The sequence below is a fragment of the Lissotriton helveticus genome, chromosome 1_1, assembly GCF_964261635.1.
Source record: "Lissotriton helveticus chromosome 1_1, aLisHel1.1, whole genome shotgun sequence".
NCBI lineage: Eukaryota > Metazoa > Chordata > Amphibia > Caudata > Salamandridae > Lissotriton > Lissotriton helveticus.
This window is the reverse complement of record NC_136057.1, coordinates 1,127,776,954-1,127,795,888: the sequence shown is the minus strand read 5'-3', so window position 1 is coordinate 1,127,795,888 and position 18,935 is coordinate 1,127,776,954. Positions and strand designations below refer to the sequence as shown.

Sequence of the window (18,935 nt, the reverse complement as noted above, 5' to 3'; positions counted from 1 at the left end):
GGTTCTTGTGGCATCGTTCTAGTTGTTCGGCAGCTATTGCCGGATCCGGAAGGTTAGGCTCCGGAACCGGAAGTCGGCCATTTTGTGTGCCGCCGGCTAGGAGCAGTGAATACACGTTATCCCGGCGCTCCGGGAATAAAGGCTTAAACCACACAGCCTGTCTCTGTGTCTATTTGGGGCAAAGAACACCACTTTTACAATGGCGACGAGGCGGGATTCGAGCCAGCATTAGCGACGCTGGTCCCGCGAAAAAAAAAAAAAGAAATAAAAAAAAACCGGAATTCTCTGCAAAACACAGGACAGATCCCCGAACCCACGGAGCACCACACAGAGACTCAGGAGACATCCCGGAGCGCGGCAGAGGCGACGGCTAGTGCACCTGACGACGGGCAGTCGGCGTACCACCACCCGCAGGGCAGTACATTCACACACCCCTGCCAGCCTTCACAAAAGAGGACGCCACCATCCAAGAGGTGACTAGGGGTTACCAGAGGCGAAGGTACGGCTACACTCAGCGTGGCGACCGCGTGGACACCCACCACGAACGCAGCCAAGGAAGGTGGCCACCCCAGAAGGCAACCGCCCCGCACCAGGCACGCTGGCGGATCAGCAAGTAAGGGGTGAGGTGGCAGGCAGAACTGACGGTGGTAGACCACACGCTGACAACAGGGTAGAAGGTGCGACCGGAGGAGCGGACAGCAGTGTGAACGACGAAGAAGACAGCGAAAACAGACAGGCGCCCGGTAGCCCGCCCAACCATGCGGTTCCCGCCCAGAGGATCCAGAGAGGCGGCAAGATGGCGACACCATCCACTTCCCTCACCCACATGGTCCCGTTCCTACCAAAGAGAGGGGAGCCCACGATGCCGTGGGAAGACTGGAAACGATACTTCCTCAACTACCTGGAAGCATTGGAGGACGAGAGTGAAACCGCCTACATGAGCCAAAGGAGAAGAAAGATACTACTTCATAATTTAGGCCCGGAGGGGTTGAGAATCTACGACACCATGGTCAAAGGCACCAGAGACGCGACCGACACAGACGTGTTCTGGCATGCGATCGATGACCTGGACGCACACTACAGACCGGTGGTATGCGTAGCCATTGATAGACATTCCTTCTTCCACAGGAAACAAGAGAGTGGAGAGACGGTGGATGAATATGTGGCGGCTCTGCAGAATCTCGCAATCACGTGTAAGTTTGGGGCCCTGCATGACGACTTGATACGGGATCAAATCATAATGCACACGACGAGCACACATGTGCAGGAAAAGCTGTGGGTGAACGGAGATGCGCCCTTGAAGGAAGTGTGGGCCATGGTGAAGAAGGCGGAGTTGTCCAAACGGTGCGCACAGGCAGCCAGGAAAGACGGAGGTGGAACACAAACAGTTTGTAGAGTCATGGTACACAACAAGGGAGACAAACCGAGACAACGAGAACCCACAAGAGATCCAGACAGCAGAAGAAACCAACACACGGGAGGAGAAAACCTGAAGACGAGCAGAGGGGGAAAACCAAGCTGCTACAGATGTGGAAGCATGTCCCATCTAGGCAATGACAAGGTATGCCCAGCGTTCCGGGCGAAGTGTTCCTTCTGCAACATATATGGACATTATGAAAAGGTATGCCATAGGAAATCCAAGAGAACCACCGTCAAATACGTTGACCAAGGAGACGAAGGGGACCAGGAAGATCTCCTTTACATTGATGTCCAAGTCCTGGAGATGGGAGGCAAGGAGTCGGACAAGCCCAGACTAAACATGCACATGGGTGGGGTGCCTATTGAAATGATCGCGGACTCAGGAGCCCCCATCACTATTGTCCAGAAACGAGTGTGGGAAGAGAAATTCAAGACTCAGGTGAGAGCGGAACTGCACCCCATGGATGTGAGGCCGGTCACATACACTGGGCAGAGAATACCTATGTTGGGGTATTGCCCGCTACTTTTCGAGTTCAAGGGAAGACAAGCCAACTGCAAACTATACATAGCAGAAAAGGGGCCTTCAGTACTCAGCTGGAAGGATCAAGGCGCCCTAGGCATCATGTTGAACCCCGGAGGCAAAGAGAAGGTGTTACTCATGGACATGGAGAGAGGACATGATGAGGAGGCGTGGCGCAAAGACTATCCAAAAGTGTTCAGCGGGCAGATTGGTGAGCTGGTCAAGTTCAAGCACATGATACGATTGAAGGAAGGAGCAAAACCAGTCATCCACAAGGTCAGGAACATCCCTTTCCGATGCAGAGAAGCGGAACAAGACGAACTAGACAGGCTGGAAAAGAGCGGAGTAATACAGGCCATAGAGAGTGCGGAGTGGTTGTCGCCCCTAGTGGTGGCCCAGAAGCCCAACGGGAAGGTGAGGCTATGTGTAGACCTCAGAGAACTGAACAAAAACATTCTGATAGACAAGTTCCCGCTCCCGTGCATCAACGAGATGCTGGCAATGACAAAGGGGGCTAAGTGGTTCTTGACGGTTGATCTGTCGTCAGTTTACCATCAAGTGAAACTCCACCCGTCCAGCAACCATCTCACGTCCTTTATAACACCTTTCGGATGTTACAAATTCGTGAGGATGCCGTTCGGGTTGGGGTCCGCAGCAGCGGTATTCCAGAAACTGCTGCACAGGCTCTTTCAGAAGATGGAGGGAATCCAATTCTTCCAAGATGATATCCTCGTGGTGGGTAAGACCAAGCAAGAACACAACGAAAGACTCCACATAGTGCTAAGCACCTTACAAGAACACGGACTCACGGCGGAATGGTCAAAGTGCAAGTTCGGGGTCCCTTCAGTCACCTATTTGGGGCACGAGGTCAGCGAGAAAGGGATCGTGCCAAAGAGAGCCAACCTGGAGGCGATAAAAGACGCACCGGCTCCCGGGAAAAAGGAAGATGTCAGGTCGTTCCTGGGCATGGCCGAGTTTTACAGCAAATTCATCCCCAACTTTGCCACCAAGACGCACCACCTCCGCCAACTACTCAGGGAAAGAAACGGGTTCAAGTGGACCGAAGCGGAACAGGAGGAATTTGAGTCCTTGAAACGTGAAATGGGAGAAGCCATTCCACTGGAAGGTTTTGACCCCAAAGCAGATTCCATTCTCACAACTGATGCCAGCGACCGGGGCCTGGGAGCGGTGTTAACACAAAGATCAGACAAAGGAGACATGTCTACAGTCAGCTTCGCTTCCCGATCCTTAGCTCCGAATGAAGAGAAGTATAGCGTCATAGAAAAAGAGATTCTGGCCGTGGTATGGGCGATGGAACGCTTTAGGCAATACCTGTGGGGAGCCAAGTTCGTGGTCCGCACAGATCACAAACCCCTGATAAAAGTTTTAACATCGAGTGGGCATGCGCACGCCACCCCGAGAATAGCCAAAATGACACTAAGACTATTGGACTTTGTGTATGAAGTGGAATATATACCAGGACCCCAGAACAAAGTAGCAGACTTCATGAGCAGAGCAGCGGCCATGGAAGGTATGGAGGAACAGGAGAGGCCTAGATAGGAAGGCTACCTAGTGGCTACTGTGCAGGATATGGAACAGGTGATCAGTGTGCAAGAATGGGCGGAGACCTACAGCCAGGATGAAGACTTGGAGGCAGTCAAGGGATACGTCACTCATGGTTGGCCCGAGAAGAGGCATCTGAAGGAGGATTTGAGGAGATACTGGGAGGTGAGAGATGAGCTGTCTTTGGGAGAAGACCCCATATTCCTACTCAGAGGAGACAAGGTTGTTCCCCCCCGAAGCCTCATTGAACACCTGATGGCGTTACTGCATGAGGGCCATCAAGGGATCACGAAGACCAAGGCCCTGGCCCGACAGGCCTACTGGTGGCCTGCGATCGACGCTCAAGTGGAAAGATATGTGAGACAATGCGAATCCTGTTCCAAGGCAGACAAATCCCAAGTGATGCTTAGACCACAGCTGGGAAAATTCCCTACACCTGGAGGACCATGGGAGATGGTGTCCATTGACATAAAAGGACCGATCCTGGATGTTAAAGGAAACCAGAAGTATGCTATAGTGTTGATGGATAGGTACTCAAAATGGCCGGAAGTGGAAGTAAAGGATGCAGTGGACTCGGATGCGGTGATCGCCTTCTTGAATGCAGTGTTCATAAAGGAAGGAATCCCAAAGATCATAACGTGCGACAATGGACCCCAGTTCGTCTCGGCTAAATGGGAAGCTTACATGTCCAGAAACGGGATTGAAGTAAAACACACCCCAATATATCATCCAGCGGGGAATGGCCTTGTGGAACGTTTTAATCGGGTGATCATGGAAACCATCCAAGCGGTGATAAATGATGGCCTCGATTGGGAGAAGGAACTGCCCAAGATGCTATGGGCCTACCGCATCACGCCAGGCAGCACAGGCTACAGCCCCTTTAAAGTGTTAAGAGGGAGAGAGCCTTTCACCAAAGACAACATCGCATGGAGGCAGATGGTGGTGCAAAGTAAATGGTCACCAGCAATAGTAAGGAGAAACCTGGAGAAGGCGCAAGAAACATACACAGAACAGTTCAACAAGAGACGGAGTGTGCAAGGAGTGGCCCTTAAGAATGGTGACTGGGTGAGGGTGAAAGTAGCGACCTTGAAGAGGAAAGGAGAGAGTAAATTCACCCCGCCCCTACAGGTGATTGAGCCATTTGCCAGATCGGCACTACTCAGCGACGGCAAGGTGTGGATGCAGGACAGAATGGCCAAATGTAGCAAAATACTAAAGTGGACAACGGGAGTGGACGAGGAAGTAGAAGGAGACGAAGAGAGAAGTGAAGTAGAAAGTTGGGAAGGTGGACAAGAGCAAGTGGATGGAAGGACACCGCAAGTGGAGGAAAAGGAACCCATGCATGGCGGGAGCAGTAGAAGGAGCGAGGAAGGTGGTAGCGCCAATAGGAAGGGAGAAGGAGAAGAGAGAAAGGTTGGAGAAGGGATGAACACAGAAGCCAGAGGAAGGACTGCAGTGATGGACAGACAAGGAGATGGGAGAGCAGAGGGAGCAGTGAGAACAAGAGCCGGAAGAATTGTGAGAACTCCCAAGAGATTTGAGGACTATGATATGGACATTAAGTAAGAGATTGTTTTCCTTAATATTGTTGTTTATTGTGTAAAGGGGGGGAGATATGTGGCATCGTTCTAGTTGTTCGGCAGCTATTGCCGGATCCGGAAGGTTAGGCTCCGGAACCGGAAGTCGGCCATTTTGTGTGCCGCCGGCTAGGAGCAGTGAATGCACTTTATCCCGGCGCTCCGGGACTAAAGGCTTAAACCACACAGCCTGTCTCTGTGTCTATTTGGGGCAAAGAACACCACTTTTACAGTTCTTCCATGGGGGCGTTTGGGCGCCGCCCCCCCTGCTTTCTCGCCGTGCGAGAAGAAGGCACAAACAAATGGTAGTTATTTATTTATAACTACCATTTGTTTCTGCCTGCCCTTCTCGCACGGCGAGAAAGCAGTCAGCAGAACTTCCTGGTTACTCGAGCCTCAGGGCAGGGGGGAGTGGCTTGGGGGAGAGGCTTGCCCACTGTTGTTAATACTAACTGTTTGGACAGCCTGAGAGGCTGTCCAAACAGAGAGTATTAGCAACAGTGGGCAAGCCGCTCCCCCAAGTCGCCTCCCACTCTCCGTTCTGCAGGATGCAGACTAGGAGAAATGACGCTGTTAGGGCAGCCGGCCGAACCAATCAGCGCCGGCTGCCATGGAGGGGAGGGAGGCTGCCTGCAGCCTTCAGTGACGACTCGAGAGCCCACACCACGTCAGACGCAGCAGCGGCATTCAAAATCCAGGACGGCGGGTGTCTGCAGTCTCGGGACTCGAGTCGGGAGTCAGCGCGGGAAGCCAAGGTAAGTTTTTTATATTTATTTTATTATTCTGAGTCTGTTAAGCTTGTGCCCCTGCTTTATGTGCTGTCTTTTCCATGTGTAAGTGTGTGGGATGAGGCTAATGGATTCGGAAACACCGCGAGCGCAGAGGTGTTCTCAGCTCCTAGGAACATATCTCCAAACTTACATAAATATTCAGAATCACCACATTACTGAAGACAGAAATTGTGAAACTCCCTGTTGCTGAGTTTCGTCTCGTGTTACCCTTCTAAAAATAAGTACTTTTAGGAGCTGTCTAATGTCACTGCATAGAGTACAAGCTTCTCTTTTTAACACAGGCGGCAATGTATAAATATTCCCAGAGCTCAGGCCTGTTTTAGTTTATTGACTTTTCCCTTTGTTTAAAAGAACATATAAACACACTCAAGCTCATATTAACGTACATTATTGAATAATTAAACAAAAATATTTAAGCAGCAAGCCGCAAATTCAGATATGAGAGTATCGGAATTCAATAGCACATTCATCCATCAAGACAGCTCCTTGGTCTCCAGACATGAACCTATTGGAGGTATTAGGCGCTTGGAATTATGGGCTGCAGGATGCTCTGGACTGGAAGACAGGCCACAACGTGGAAGGGGATGGACCATGGAATCTGAGGGTGTTGGACGAGTGCCCACTCACACACAGAGCTCTAGTTGCACTTAATATGCAAGTAACAAGGAAGTCTGATGGATAAATAGCAGAAACTTGGCAGATTCTGGGTACCCGCATGGAATGGATGTGGCCTAACGGCTAGAGATTCAACCTCGAAGCTGGGGAACTCGGTTCGAGTCTCGGTGTTGCCTCAACATCCTGTGATTCTGGGCAAATCGATTAATCTCCCTGTGCCTAACTAAATGGACGTGTCCTTGTGTAACGCAACTGGTGCTCGTGTAAAGCGCTCTGATACCTTCGGGTTGAGTTTTTGTTATATAAAACTACAAAACAATGAATACATAGAAGGAAATCTGAGCTTGCTGTTTCACGGGTTTGCAGGGGTAGAGAGTTCTGCATTTTTGGAATGGACAATGGTTGTCAAGGGCGAGCATGGAAACCTGAGGCAGTTGCAGATTTTCTTTTGTACTGCTGAGAAACTGCTGGGAAGTCCATGTGTGAGTGTGTGGGAAGTCTGCAGGACTGTTATCTCGTGTGGGGCATATTATGAAATCACCGGCCAACTTTTCTCTAACATTCTAATAGCCTCCGGTGTTTGTTCCTGTATGGACTTTTCTCCACCGCCAATTTTACGCCTCACCAATTTCAAATGTCACTAGTTGCCACTGATAACAAATGAACAGGAGCTGCCCGGAGCAGGTAAGAGTGGTGGAGCGGTGGGGCGGTGGGCCGGGTTCGGGGGAATTCGACAAATGACCATGAGGGGAAATTAAATACATAATAAATTTCCCCTTCTCGATGTATGTCGAAATCTCCCCCACCCTCCCCCAGCGCCACTGCTCTCACCTGCACCTGTGAACAAACCTATAATGCTAACAAATTATAATGGCATGCCATTCTGAAGGTAACAATTTGCTGCTTCAGCTACCATGATCATACTGAGATTTTCCATCAAAGTGAGTGTTAAATGCATCATATTGTAGCGTAAAGACAAATTGTGTCAACAATCTATGGTGTCAGGACAGTTAATTTAACATTAGCACCTGTGCTAGCTGGAAACCAATGTAACTATTTGGCTTGAGTTGTTTTAAAATCTCCACATATATTGGCAGTTTATTTTTAGACAGCAATGCATTTTCAATTATAGAATTAGCCAAAGAAAACAACTTACAGGGACACTCCCATTCTGGACAGCATGTATCAGTGTTAATTTGAACTGGCTTTCCTCGAAAGCCACAGTCAGGTTTTTCCACATTCTTGTAGCAGTTTCTTGAAACGTTGTATAGCATCCACCCAGTGTTAATACAGACGTATTGACTGCATCTGTCAAGAGGTTCGATGTACCTTGGCTTTTTTGCAAAACAAAAAGTAATATTTACAAATGTATACACTCTCTAGACACAATAGCAAATTTTGATTACCATGCTTGCATGCACAATAATGCATTTGGGGCATATTTAGGAGCACTTTACGCTGCTGTAGCATCACTTTTTGTGAAGCTCCGGCAGCACAAATTACAAAATCATATTTATGAGGTCACGCAGAAGACCTTGTCGATATGGAGAATGGCAGGGCAGCGCAAATTGCTGAGTTGCCTTTATTAGTGCTGGGCTGCTGAAACAGCACCAGAGCAGGTGACTTACTGCACTGCCATACGCCAAATTAGGTCCTTGTTGTACTCTAGCATAATGTAAGAGCATGTTTCTTGCACAACCAACTGAAAACCCAAGCCAGCAGAGTCATGTGTTCCAAAAACCACCAGTGATTGGTCAGACAGGAGTTATCACCCCATTTCACAAGAAATGAACGCATATCAGGCTCTTCCAACAGTGGCGTATCTAGGCACTTTGCTCTGCCTTTCCCGCCCCGTGCCCCAGGGCACGCGGGCGATAATTCCCACGTTTGTTGCTCCCAAAATTCATGCCGCCCGGGCAGGCCGCCCCCCACTTGCTACGCCCTTGCTCTTCAAAAATAAAATGCACAAAGGGGGATATCCGAGGTTATACATAAATTCAATGTTTTACATTGAAACATCGGTGCTGTAGGTAATTAATACATTGGAAATCTGACTATTGCACAGAAAAATGAAGACTGCTAAATACTCAAACACATTTGTGCTAAAACTTTTTTCTTTGTATGGAGTCATAGGGCCAGATGTATCAAAGTGTTTTACCCATTCTGTGTCTCTGGGAATATGTGTTCGAACATCTGGACCTCAATGTGCATTTCATCTGAGGCTGGCTGTGGAACTAATTGTGAAAATACATTTATATAAGACAGTCTACAAATGTTCATCTGAGATGGAGAAGGCATTTATATTTCTCTAAGAGCTATATATATTTAACTATATAATTGTACCAGGGATAAAATCCCTCTGTCCCAAATGGCCAGAAGAGCAATCTTTGAGATTCAATTATGACTCATTTAATTTCTGTTCACACAGAGTTGGCAAGTACATTGAGGTTAGTTAATTCACAAAATACTGGTTAGCTATATTGAATTTTCCAAACATATTCATTCTAAGTTCTACAACTCTATGTACAACTGAAATGTTTCCGTTAATGAAATGTAAACATTTATAATATATTAATAGCTTATCTCAATCCTTGCTAGAATTGCAATGACAGCTGTTTCTAACATGTTTGGATTTCGTAAAAGTATAACTAACCAGTGGCAGCACATAAACTTGACTCTGTAGCTGTTCAAATGAACCTGATCCTAGTCATTATACATGCATATTGAATACTTTTGAAATTCAGAAATTGTACAGAAAGAGTGATCAAATGACCTCGGGGAGCTGACACGTTTTTTTCCCTTTTACTGGAACATTATCAAGAATGCAACAAAGCTAAACAAAAAAAGCATTTAGTTTAGCTAGCAGAATTCAAATATAAAAGATAATCTAACGGTAAGAGAAAATAAAACACCACCCATGGCAAACCATATAAATAAGTCATATCTAGACAGTATCCACAAATAGGGCCTGATTACAATGTCGGTCAGAAATGCCTCCGGACAACATCGCCGCGTAATCGGAACCAACTGCCCGACATCCGGTTGGCGGTCCCAACAATATTATTATGATGCAACTGCACATTTTCCTATGGGAGCTTGGGCTGCGGTCGGAAACTGCATACAGCACAAGCTCCCATAGAGAAATAGGAGTTTGTGTAAATCTCTGCATCCTCTGGCAGGCACCTTGGATTTACAGGGGTGGCACCATAAGTGCCCCACAGGCCCACAACAAAAGGCCCTGGAGGCAAGGGGGCCCTGCTAGGGACCCCAAAGTTGCTTTCCAACAGCCTTTCCATGTCAGAAAGGTTGGCAGGGAAATGCTGTGTGAAATCATCATCGTAATCCTGAGGGCAAAAACATTGTTCTACAGGAATTATGTTGCAGTTCCGACCAGCCAATAGGCTCCTTGAGCCCGTCAGAAGCCAGCTGGTATGACTGGCCAGTTTGATTTGCGACCGTCTATATTGTAATAAGTGGTCGGAAGTCAAAAACAGGGATATTGGTCGAAGGCTTTCAGACCGACATACTAATAGGGCCCTTAATGTTTGTCGTGCAAATTACTATCCTCTGGAAAACAGGGATAGCATTAATAGAATGACAGAATGCATATAATATGAGTGTTAGAAAGTATGTAATTAAATAGATGATGGGAGGGTTTACTGTCAGTATTGAGGGAGCAGGGTTTTCGCAAAAAGAAACCTGCTCTGATTAACACCCCCATAATACATATTAACAGTGTGCAGTGGTAACTAATATACAAAAACAAATGAAACCTGTGGGAAATTGCTTTGGGCATGCATGTACTAATGTGAAATAATGCATGAAAGAACTAAGCCGCATTTTACATTGCGCTTCGGAAGAAAACAAAAATAATGCATGAGTAGGCCGCATTTCGCATCTTGCAACTTGCTCTAAAAACAATAACTAATGCCACTTTTGCTTAAAGCTTTGCTAGGAAAAATATATTAACATGAAATAGTGCAAAGGTGGGTGGTGAACAGTGAAAAGTGCATTTCATGTAATTCATGAGTGCCTATGTTTTGTTCGTCGTAGTGACATGAACCGGCCTGAAATACTTAAAGTTGACATGATAGTTGGGATGGAGAAAAAAAGCATGAAATAAATAAAGAAAATAGACAGAAAAGGCTGAGCATGGCAGAAGAGGTGCAAAAGGTCCAAGGTCGATCAGCTGAGAAAGACATTGTCTGCCTGCCAAGAAACGAGACTGGTCGTGGGACCCAAATTCAGCGTGTATGCTTCTTCTGCAGACACAGTGGAAAGGGGACTCATAAGAACTATGAAAATGTTACATATAATATGACCAAATGTATTTGCATTCACTAGTCGAGAATTACGTGATGGGAACATCAGAATGAATAAGAGGCTATAGGATCATGAATGTGGTCATGGTGGTGTGAGGAGCCACCCTTTGGACCACCCAGTGAAACATCGAGTTCTATAAACTGTTTAAAATATTGTGGGTTGCACATGTAGATTTTAGGGTATAACTGGGGTGCCTTTGGGGGTGTGGTTATGGAACAGAGAGAGCGTCCTATGGGAGAGAGCAGAGAAGGGGGATTTGTCACTGTCAGCCGGTTTGCAGAGAGGTCTAGCTGCTCCTGACCCATTCCCATTCCTGAGTCCTGAAATCTTTGTTCCCTGATTCTATTTCAGGGGATCCCTCACAACCTCCTTGGTCAGGGGGGTGGTATTTCACTGATCCTTTAGTTAGTATATTCCTTCTGACTCGTACTTTGCATAATCACTTGCAAATGTATTTTTGTCTCTGAAACTGATGTCTCTTCATCTATCCCATCTGTCATATGTATATTGTTTCACATTATATGCTGAAACTTATATCTCTTCATCTATCCACTCCTTCATATGCATTTCGTTCATTTGATGATGAGTATGAGACTGTTTGCATTTGCTCCCTCTTGTGAGATTCTTTGTTTGCATTTGTAACCTGTATGCGATGAGCATTAATTATTCACATTTTTCTGAGATGCACTTCATTAATCTTACCGAGAGTCTGTGAATATTTGCCCAACTACATAGATAGTATGATTATTACCATCAACTACTCAACCAATTAGTCCATCGACCAGAGGAAAGAGATTTGATATACAGGTTAAGTTATGTATTTAGAAATGTTAGACATGAACCTGTGAAGGAAACAAATTCTAACATAATTAAAACATGACCCCAGCACAACAGGGATTTTGGTGCATGTGTAGGAGCCATTTGAATGTGATATTATTGAGTATTGATCCGTGTTTAGGTGTCGCACTGGAACAGTATCAAATAGTGATTGCAGGATTAGGGTCATTTCCAGCCCTAACGTCAATATTTGGTCGACAGAATGATAAAAAACATATTAAGTGAGATATGTTGATGATCTACGATGGTTATAATATGTATGGTGTTTGTTAATGGTAAATACCTGAGAAATAAACGTGTTTTCAAAGTGAAAGATCAGGAAGTGGGCAATGGAAGGTAGTCAACGACATAAATGTTTTATGAAGCAAGTTGAAAATTAGACTTCTCTTTGTGTGATATTGTTAGAGAAGCAGGCATGTTGGAACTGTGAGATAGTACATGAACCTGGTGTGATAGCAAAATGATGTAATAATATTGATATGGTTTAACATATGTGGTGTTTTAAGACAGTTTACTGTTTGGTAGTTAATGAAACCAATGAACACATGGTGAAATGATAACTGGATAATAACAGTCTGTAAATGATTAACAGATAACTGAGTGTACTGTCTGGATGTCATTTGGAATACCAGAGTAGTCAAACATGTGAAAGTAGAAAAATATGAGAAATTTCAGCCTGGCAGTTAATGAAACGTGGAATAGTATGTTGTGAATGACGCACAAAAACGAGTAAGTGTTATCATACAGATGCGCTTTGGAATGAAATCCTAGGGAGCAATTATGTGTGTGGATAATTCTCTGTCTTGAATAGCCATTTCTGATAGTGGGCATTTGCAAAGAGAAGCAACATCAAATGTAAGAAGTATCATGCCCTTTGTCTACATGACACCCTCAAAGTCATTCAGAATATATTTCATATCTTGGATGAATGATGGGAGATTCCAAGCAGCATGGTGAAGGAAGTTATCTACATATTCCTAAACATTTTGTTGGTGAGCTGAAACCTTAAATGATCGTTCTACCTGCAAGGAACAGTCCTGATCTGTGTACTGTGTATAATTTACATGCAAGGATAATTAGGAAAGGGAACCGTAAGGTATTTATATTCTAGGCCCTAGTAGCTATGTGTCTCTCAATTCTATTAAATGCAATTTAAGTAGCAAATTGATATATTATTTATAGGGATCACTAATAATTTCTCCTTTGCATTTTTGTCAGAAGGTGGTCTATCAATGTTGGCTCTGAATGCTTCACTGTCTATAATGACTATTTTGTCTCCTTTGTCTGATTCATTAATTACAATGGATTGATCATTTGTAAAGGAATTTAATGCAAGTCTTAGTTTCCAAATAAAGTTTTGATTAAGGGGCTTGGCTATTGCACATTTATTCTCTAGCTCAAATTAATCATACAGAACCATTTTGGCAAAGTTGTGAATGAAATTCCCTAAATGTAGTGTGAAGAAAATGTAGATTTGGAGTCAGATCACTTTCAATACTGTAGTCTGAAATTATATCCAGGTCTGGTAATATTTATGGTACAGTTAGTATGTCAGATTTTCTAGTTTTGAGGGATGAATACATTTGGATATCCCTGATGTCTTTGATAGTATAATCAGAGCTCAAGTGCAGATTTGCTGTATTGTATGGGTTTGGTGTCTTCATTTTAAATTTAATTTGAGGTTTATAAATGTGTATAGATCTATTTGCACATTATTAAACTTACATCTAGAAGAGGGTCAGGCACTTAGGAATGTATTTAGAGTTTGGTGGACAGGGTGCTCCATCATAAATGTGGTACATAAGGGGGTGGTGATGGACGGAGCATCTGAACCAATCAAACACTCACACCCAGTTAACAGATCTGGGTTTAATCCATCACTGTTCTTTAGCCCACTCTGCCACCCCAGTTCAGACCTGGCCATATGCAAATCAGTCTTACCCTGTGCCTCATGGGAACAGTCCAGCCTGAACTGACAAGCCATGCCTTCCCTGGACCGGAAACAAGCTTCCTAGAACCGGTTTCTGGCATTTCAGCCGTCTTCAGCCAGGCTTGCTTGAATCCAGTCGCAAAGTGAGCAAGTATACTTTCATCACAACTAATATTTATAAAAAATGATACACGAAATCCCTTTTCTATGTACAAACATGTTCAAAGCATAATTCTCAACATTAACCTATGCGCCAAAGCAATATCAGGGTCTAACAATCATGGAATTGAAAAGAGTTTTGAACGTCCTGTTGAATTGCTTCCTGTTGTATTACTCCTCTCACTGTACAAGAAATTAATAGTAAGGAAACAAAGACAGGGCTATGTTGACTAGGCTGTACTAATGATTATTGGAAATGGTGATTTGCAAAACAAAACAGCAAGAAAACAGAAATAATGAAATGGTAAATGCGGTTCGGTGGACAATTCAAGGTAGACGAGAGTACAGGCAAGAGAAAGTAAGGACGTGCTAGACATTCATTTATAAGTATGTTTTTTGCAAACAATAACATTTACTGTCACATTATTAACTCAACAAATCAGAAACAAATCGACAAAACAGATTCATCCGATGTGATTCTTCAACATAACTTTCATCATGTTAAAATGTATCCCTCTTTTACAAATAATTATATGCAATCTTGGTGGACGCATAGGTGGCAGGGGCAAGTGGCATATTGATTGCGTCTGATGGAGCGAGGGTGAAAACAACATTTTTTTTGTCTACCCCTCATGAAGTCACCTTCCCATAACTGTAATATGTATTATTTGTGTGATTTTAAAATTAACCAACGTAGAATAGAAAGCACACACACAAATGCACGTGGGATACTAATATGCTTGTGTTGCAAACCGTAATCCATTAATTATGTGAAACTGTCTTACTTATATAGTGTGAAATGCTATAATCTAATGAAAGGCTATGCATGTGCTTCCTAAATGTATAATTGTGGCAGTAATTATGGAGAATGGTAAGAAAACAATGCATATATGTGGCTTAAAAGCTAGGTAGCTACTAACAGGGTGAAGGTAGAATGGGGAGAGGTAAACAGAATGGTTTTACTTCAAAATCTAACGTTTAATTGTGTTTGTTTCTATGATAGTTCTCGTTATGGCCCAGGCAGCCTAGTAAAACATGGATGGTTTGCGAGACTCCAAAAGAATATCTTTCTACGCATGTGCAACTGTGCTTGAGAGATGTGCAAGCAGCCTGGGCCTGTGCGGCTGGTGTCAAGGTCAGCGTGGCCTGAAGAGCAGAATGGTTCCAAGTTAAGATGTCCGTGTCGTGAGCCTGGTAAAGTACATAGAAGTGAAAAGTTAAAGGACAAGGGTGAAAGAATGTAGTAACGAACAATCGAAACTTTATTGTGTTTGGAGCTATGACTAGGCGAAAATATGGACAATGAGGAGATGAGGTTATCCTCATCCACCCCTTGAATGGACCAATGAAAATTGAATGCGGACCCTAAAAGTTTCCAATTCTAGTTAGATAGTTAGGGAAAAAGGGTATAAAAGAGGTTGTTTGGAAAAGAGAAAAAAAGCTTGCGTTCGAATTACTTTTCGCACTACAACATGCTGCCGGACTGATTGATTTTTTCCTTGGTGCAAAGACTTTGAAATGTTTTCTTACTTTAACTTTTGATGGGGACAAAGTCCTGATGGGTGGTGAACATCGAGAAAGAATAGAGAGGCCGTTTTTAGGAACTCTTCTGCTTTAACCCGTTTTCCGCAGCCGCGATTTCGCGGCAGTGCAGCACTTCCACAAAACAGGCGGGGCCGCGTCGGCCTTTGGACGTGTGCAGCACTACAAAGGTAGTGCTTGCGACGTCCAACGGCCGACGGCTGCACTTAAGGGGTTAACCCTGATTTGTATTGCCGAAGAAGATTGGTAATATGTATTTGACTTATTTTTCTAAACTATTCTGCTAATAAATGTACACTGTTTGAATTTAAATTTCTCTTTCTTTCGGTGAATTAATAAAATGTTTAATTGAATTTGAACTAAAGGTTTAATAAAATAAGGCCATGCTAGGAGATTTGAAATTTTAAATAAAAATTAAATAAATGGAGAATTAAGCTGGTCTTGTTGTCCATTAGTTAACTTTTACTAGCTGATCCATTGACCAAACAGTGAGGTGTCTTAATGTTTTCTCGAGAATTAAAACCATGGTAAGATCCAATAAACTTCAGATGTATATAATGTATAGAATTTAGATTAAATAGATGAAGTAGGACACTCCACTATTCCAGCAGCTCATCCTCTGGTTATTTGCCTGATCTTGGGAACAGGGTGGTTTGTGTGAATGAGTGACTCGCTGTGTTATGGGCCCCACCGACTAGTAAAGTGTGATAGCTCCTAGGATATATTGTGCTGGTTAGGAGGTTTTGTTTTAGAGGAGCGCTGGATCCGTTTTTCTTGATAGCAGGAGTCTGGTTGCTATAGGTTAACTTGGACAGGTAATGTATAGATTTAGCAGGGCAATCAGGAGGGAGATCCTTTGAGGTGGCCGCGGCCAAACTTTGGAACTTGCTCCCGTGTGAGATCAGGCAAATCAGGGAACTTCTCCCTTTTAGGAAACAGGTTAAAACCTGGTTGTTTCCTAAGCAACTGTAATCTTCTGTCCTGTCTTGTCCTGCCGGACACCTGTCTGCCCTTTTCAGCCAGTAGCGCCAGGATGCCTGCAAGGTGATAGTGCGCTTTATAAGACTAACAAATAAATAAAATAAATATAAAGTTTTGATGTACAGAAATTATGACTAACATTATATGTTGAGTCTGTATTAAGTTATGTGTAGTCGGAATTTTGAGGCTTCTGGGAAGTAGGAAGCTGGCTACTCTGCCTAGGAAGAGGAAAGTGTGGCAAGTAAATTGCACATTACATAGTCTGTTTCAAAGTGGTAACATCCACGTGTGTTACGAGTTAGGAACATTTTACTTGTAAAAGTGGTGAATGTATAGCAAAGGACACCTATAAAATCTTGGCTCTAAGCACAGGAGTCAAATGTACTCTGATTAAAACGTATCCCTGAGAGAGTAGCAAAGTTGTTACCGGAGCTTGTTAGAAGGGTAAGGTAGAGGGAACTGCTACTTTATAGGCAAAACTACAATTCTGTGGTAGAGAAGAGGCAAGCGTTGTCTACTGGAAATACAGAATACTTGTGAGTTTGAGAAAACTATCACTTTGGTTTTAGCAAAACAGATGAATGGAAATGTTTTGTGTCGTTACTAACTGATTTTAGTGTATAAAGGTGTAAATATAGTGTGTAAAGGAGGGGTCAGCCGAAGCTACAGAAGTTTATATCAGGACTGACGTTAGAGGTGTCGTGCTGGGATTGGTCCATGTGACTAGAACGGAGTGAGCACTGATTGGTGTGCTAGTAAAAGCTGTGTAAGCATTGGTTGAAAACGATCGGAACGTATTCTGTTCTGATTGGTGCGTTAGTGTGAACAGAGCTGTGATATTGTTGTGCAGCGAAGCAGTTTGTGGAAGAGTGCACAATTGTTTGAAAGTCAGGAAACGATTGAAAAATGGAGTTCTATTATGGAGAAGAAAGAGAACAACTCACATGGTTTAATAAATTGAAGAACGTGTTTAAGAAGGATAAAGAAATAGTGACAAGAGAGGGAAAATTGCTTCCTCCACCTAAAACGCCTGCATTGTACATGATGACAAAATATGGCTATCATACCTGCATATGGTTAGAGAATTGGGCTAGATACACTAAGAATGATGGAGTATTGGCATTTCCAGAAGTAGGTTCTTTTAGTACTGCTGTATTACGAAATTTGAGAGACAAAATGACTAAGCTTGAACCGAGACCTAGACCATGCGGAGATGGAGAAATGCTGATATGTGTGATGGAATGTATCCGGTAAGAACGGTTGATGAAATGGTAGGATGGAAGTGTATGGAAAAGAGAAATATTGTGGAACCAGATAGAAAGAGTTATGGTGATTGTGAGACAGAGGATGAAGTACTGGAGGAGATATTAAATATAAGTACTGGAGGAGATATTTATTCATAAGACCCCCTCCATATCAACAGAGTCCTTTAGCAGTGATTCCAAATGCCCCTCCAATGGAAACCAGATTTACTGGTACACCAAAACGATTTTCTGAGAATAAAGACAGTACCGAGAGAGAGGAATTGAGATATGATACTAATGCCTCATTAATGGAAACCAGACTTACTGGTACTCCAAAACAAAATTTTGAAATTAGAGGTAGTATGAATAGAGCAGAAAGGCGAATTGAAGGAAACTCAAGTGGGTCCGAATATGTGCGATCTACTAATGAATTGACTGAAAAGATACAGGAACTCACTAAAAATATAGAAGCTGTGACTGTCCCAGTAACAATAGGTCCTGTGATTCCAGTGTTCGAAAATCAGAAAATAAAAGAACCATCGTTAACTATCACTTTGAACCAAAGTTTACCAAAAGTAAGAGAAAAGGTTTATCCAGATTTATTAGAAGTTAGGCATACTGTCATATAGCTACTATATATCATTATAATGCGTTAAGTTAGCATAGGCACATTACATGTTTAAACGCCATTTTTCCTTTTGCTGCTTCTGCACACGACACTTAATTGTTGATTTAGCTTTCAACCTAGTAGTTCGTTGTGGTTTACATGAGAATAATATGTTATTACTCTGATATCAGCTTTGCTCAATAAACTATGTCTGTACAGAGAGTGCTGAAGCTTCAGGAACAACAAGATACTGAATTGTTATGAGGTCTGATCTTCGCGCCTTCATAGACATAACATAAGTGCAGCTTCTGCCAACTTTGGCTTTTAGGCGGGTTTTATATTGCTTTGCTGAACTCACACAAACACACTTGATGCTGTTCGCATGCAGAGAGAGCTGTTGTATGCTGATGTGATTTCTTCATTCTAGGATCCTGAGGTATGGGCCCGCCCTAATTCAACCCAAAGAGACCTTCTTAGCTATTAATATAATATGCGAGTTAGGGAGGGTGAGAAATAAGTGTTGTTAACCCTTATTCATTTACAGCATGTTAACATGCTGTCACCATTCGCTTTTTATGGACTAGTAACTATGCTGATAACTTTGCTTTTGATAATATGTTTCCTTGTATTATCTAAGATACTGCGCCTGAGAAGACGGCATTAGTAAATAAATATTTCAAATGTTCACGTGTTCTTCTTTACTCCACGTTCTGGTTTGAAATGATTGTATAACGAAAGAGTGCTCATGTGTTCCACGTAACCTGAGGTATTGTAAGCTCATGTTCTGGTTTGTCTAAACATTGGGAGTTTGTTATGACCAATGAGAC

General features: G+C 43.5%; 1 protein-coding gene across 1 annotated transcript in view; it reads right to left on the bottom strand.

Moving 5' to 3' along the window:
• The window catches only part of OTOGL (otogelin like), a 1,067,300-nt gene that overhangs the window by 325,855 nt on the left and 722,510 nt on the right, over positions 1–18,935 (bottom strand). Inside the window, exon 37 of the mRNA XM_078649280.1 lies at positions 7,642–7,819. Within this exon, the coding sequence (XP_078505406.1) occupies positions 7,642–7,819 (178 nt within the window). The remainder of the gene's footprint in view (positions 1–7,641; positions 7,820–18,935) is intronic.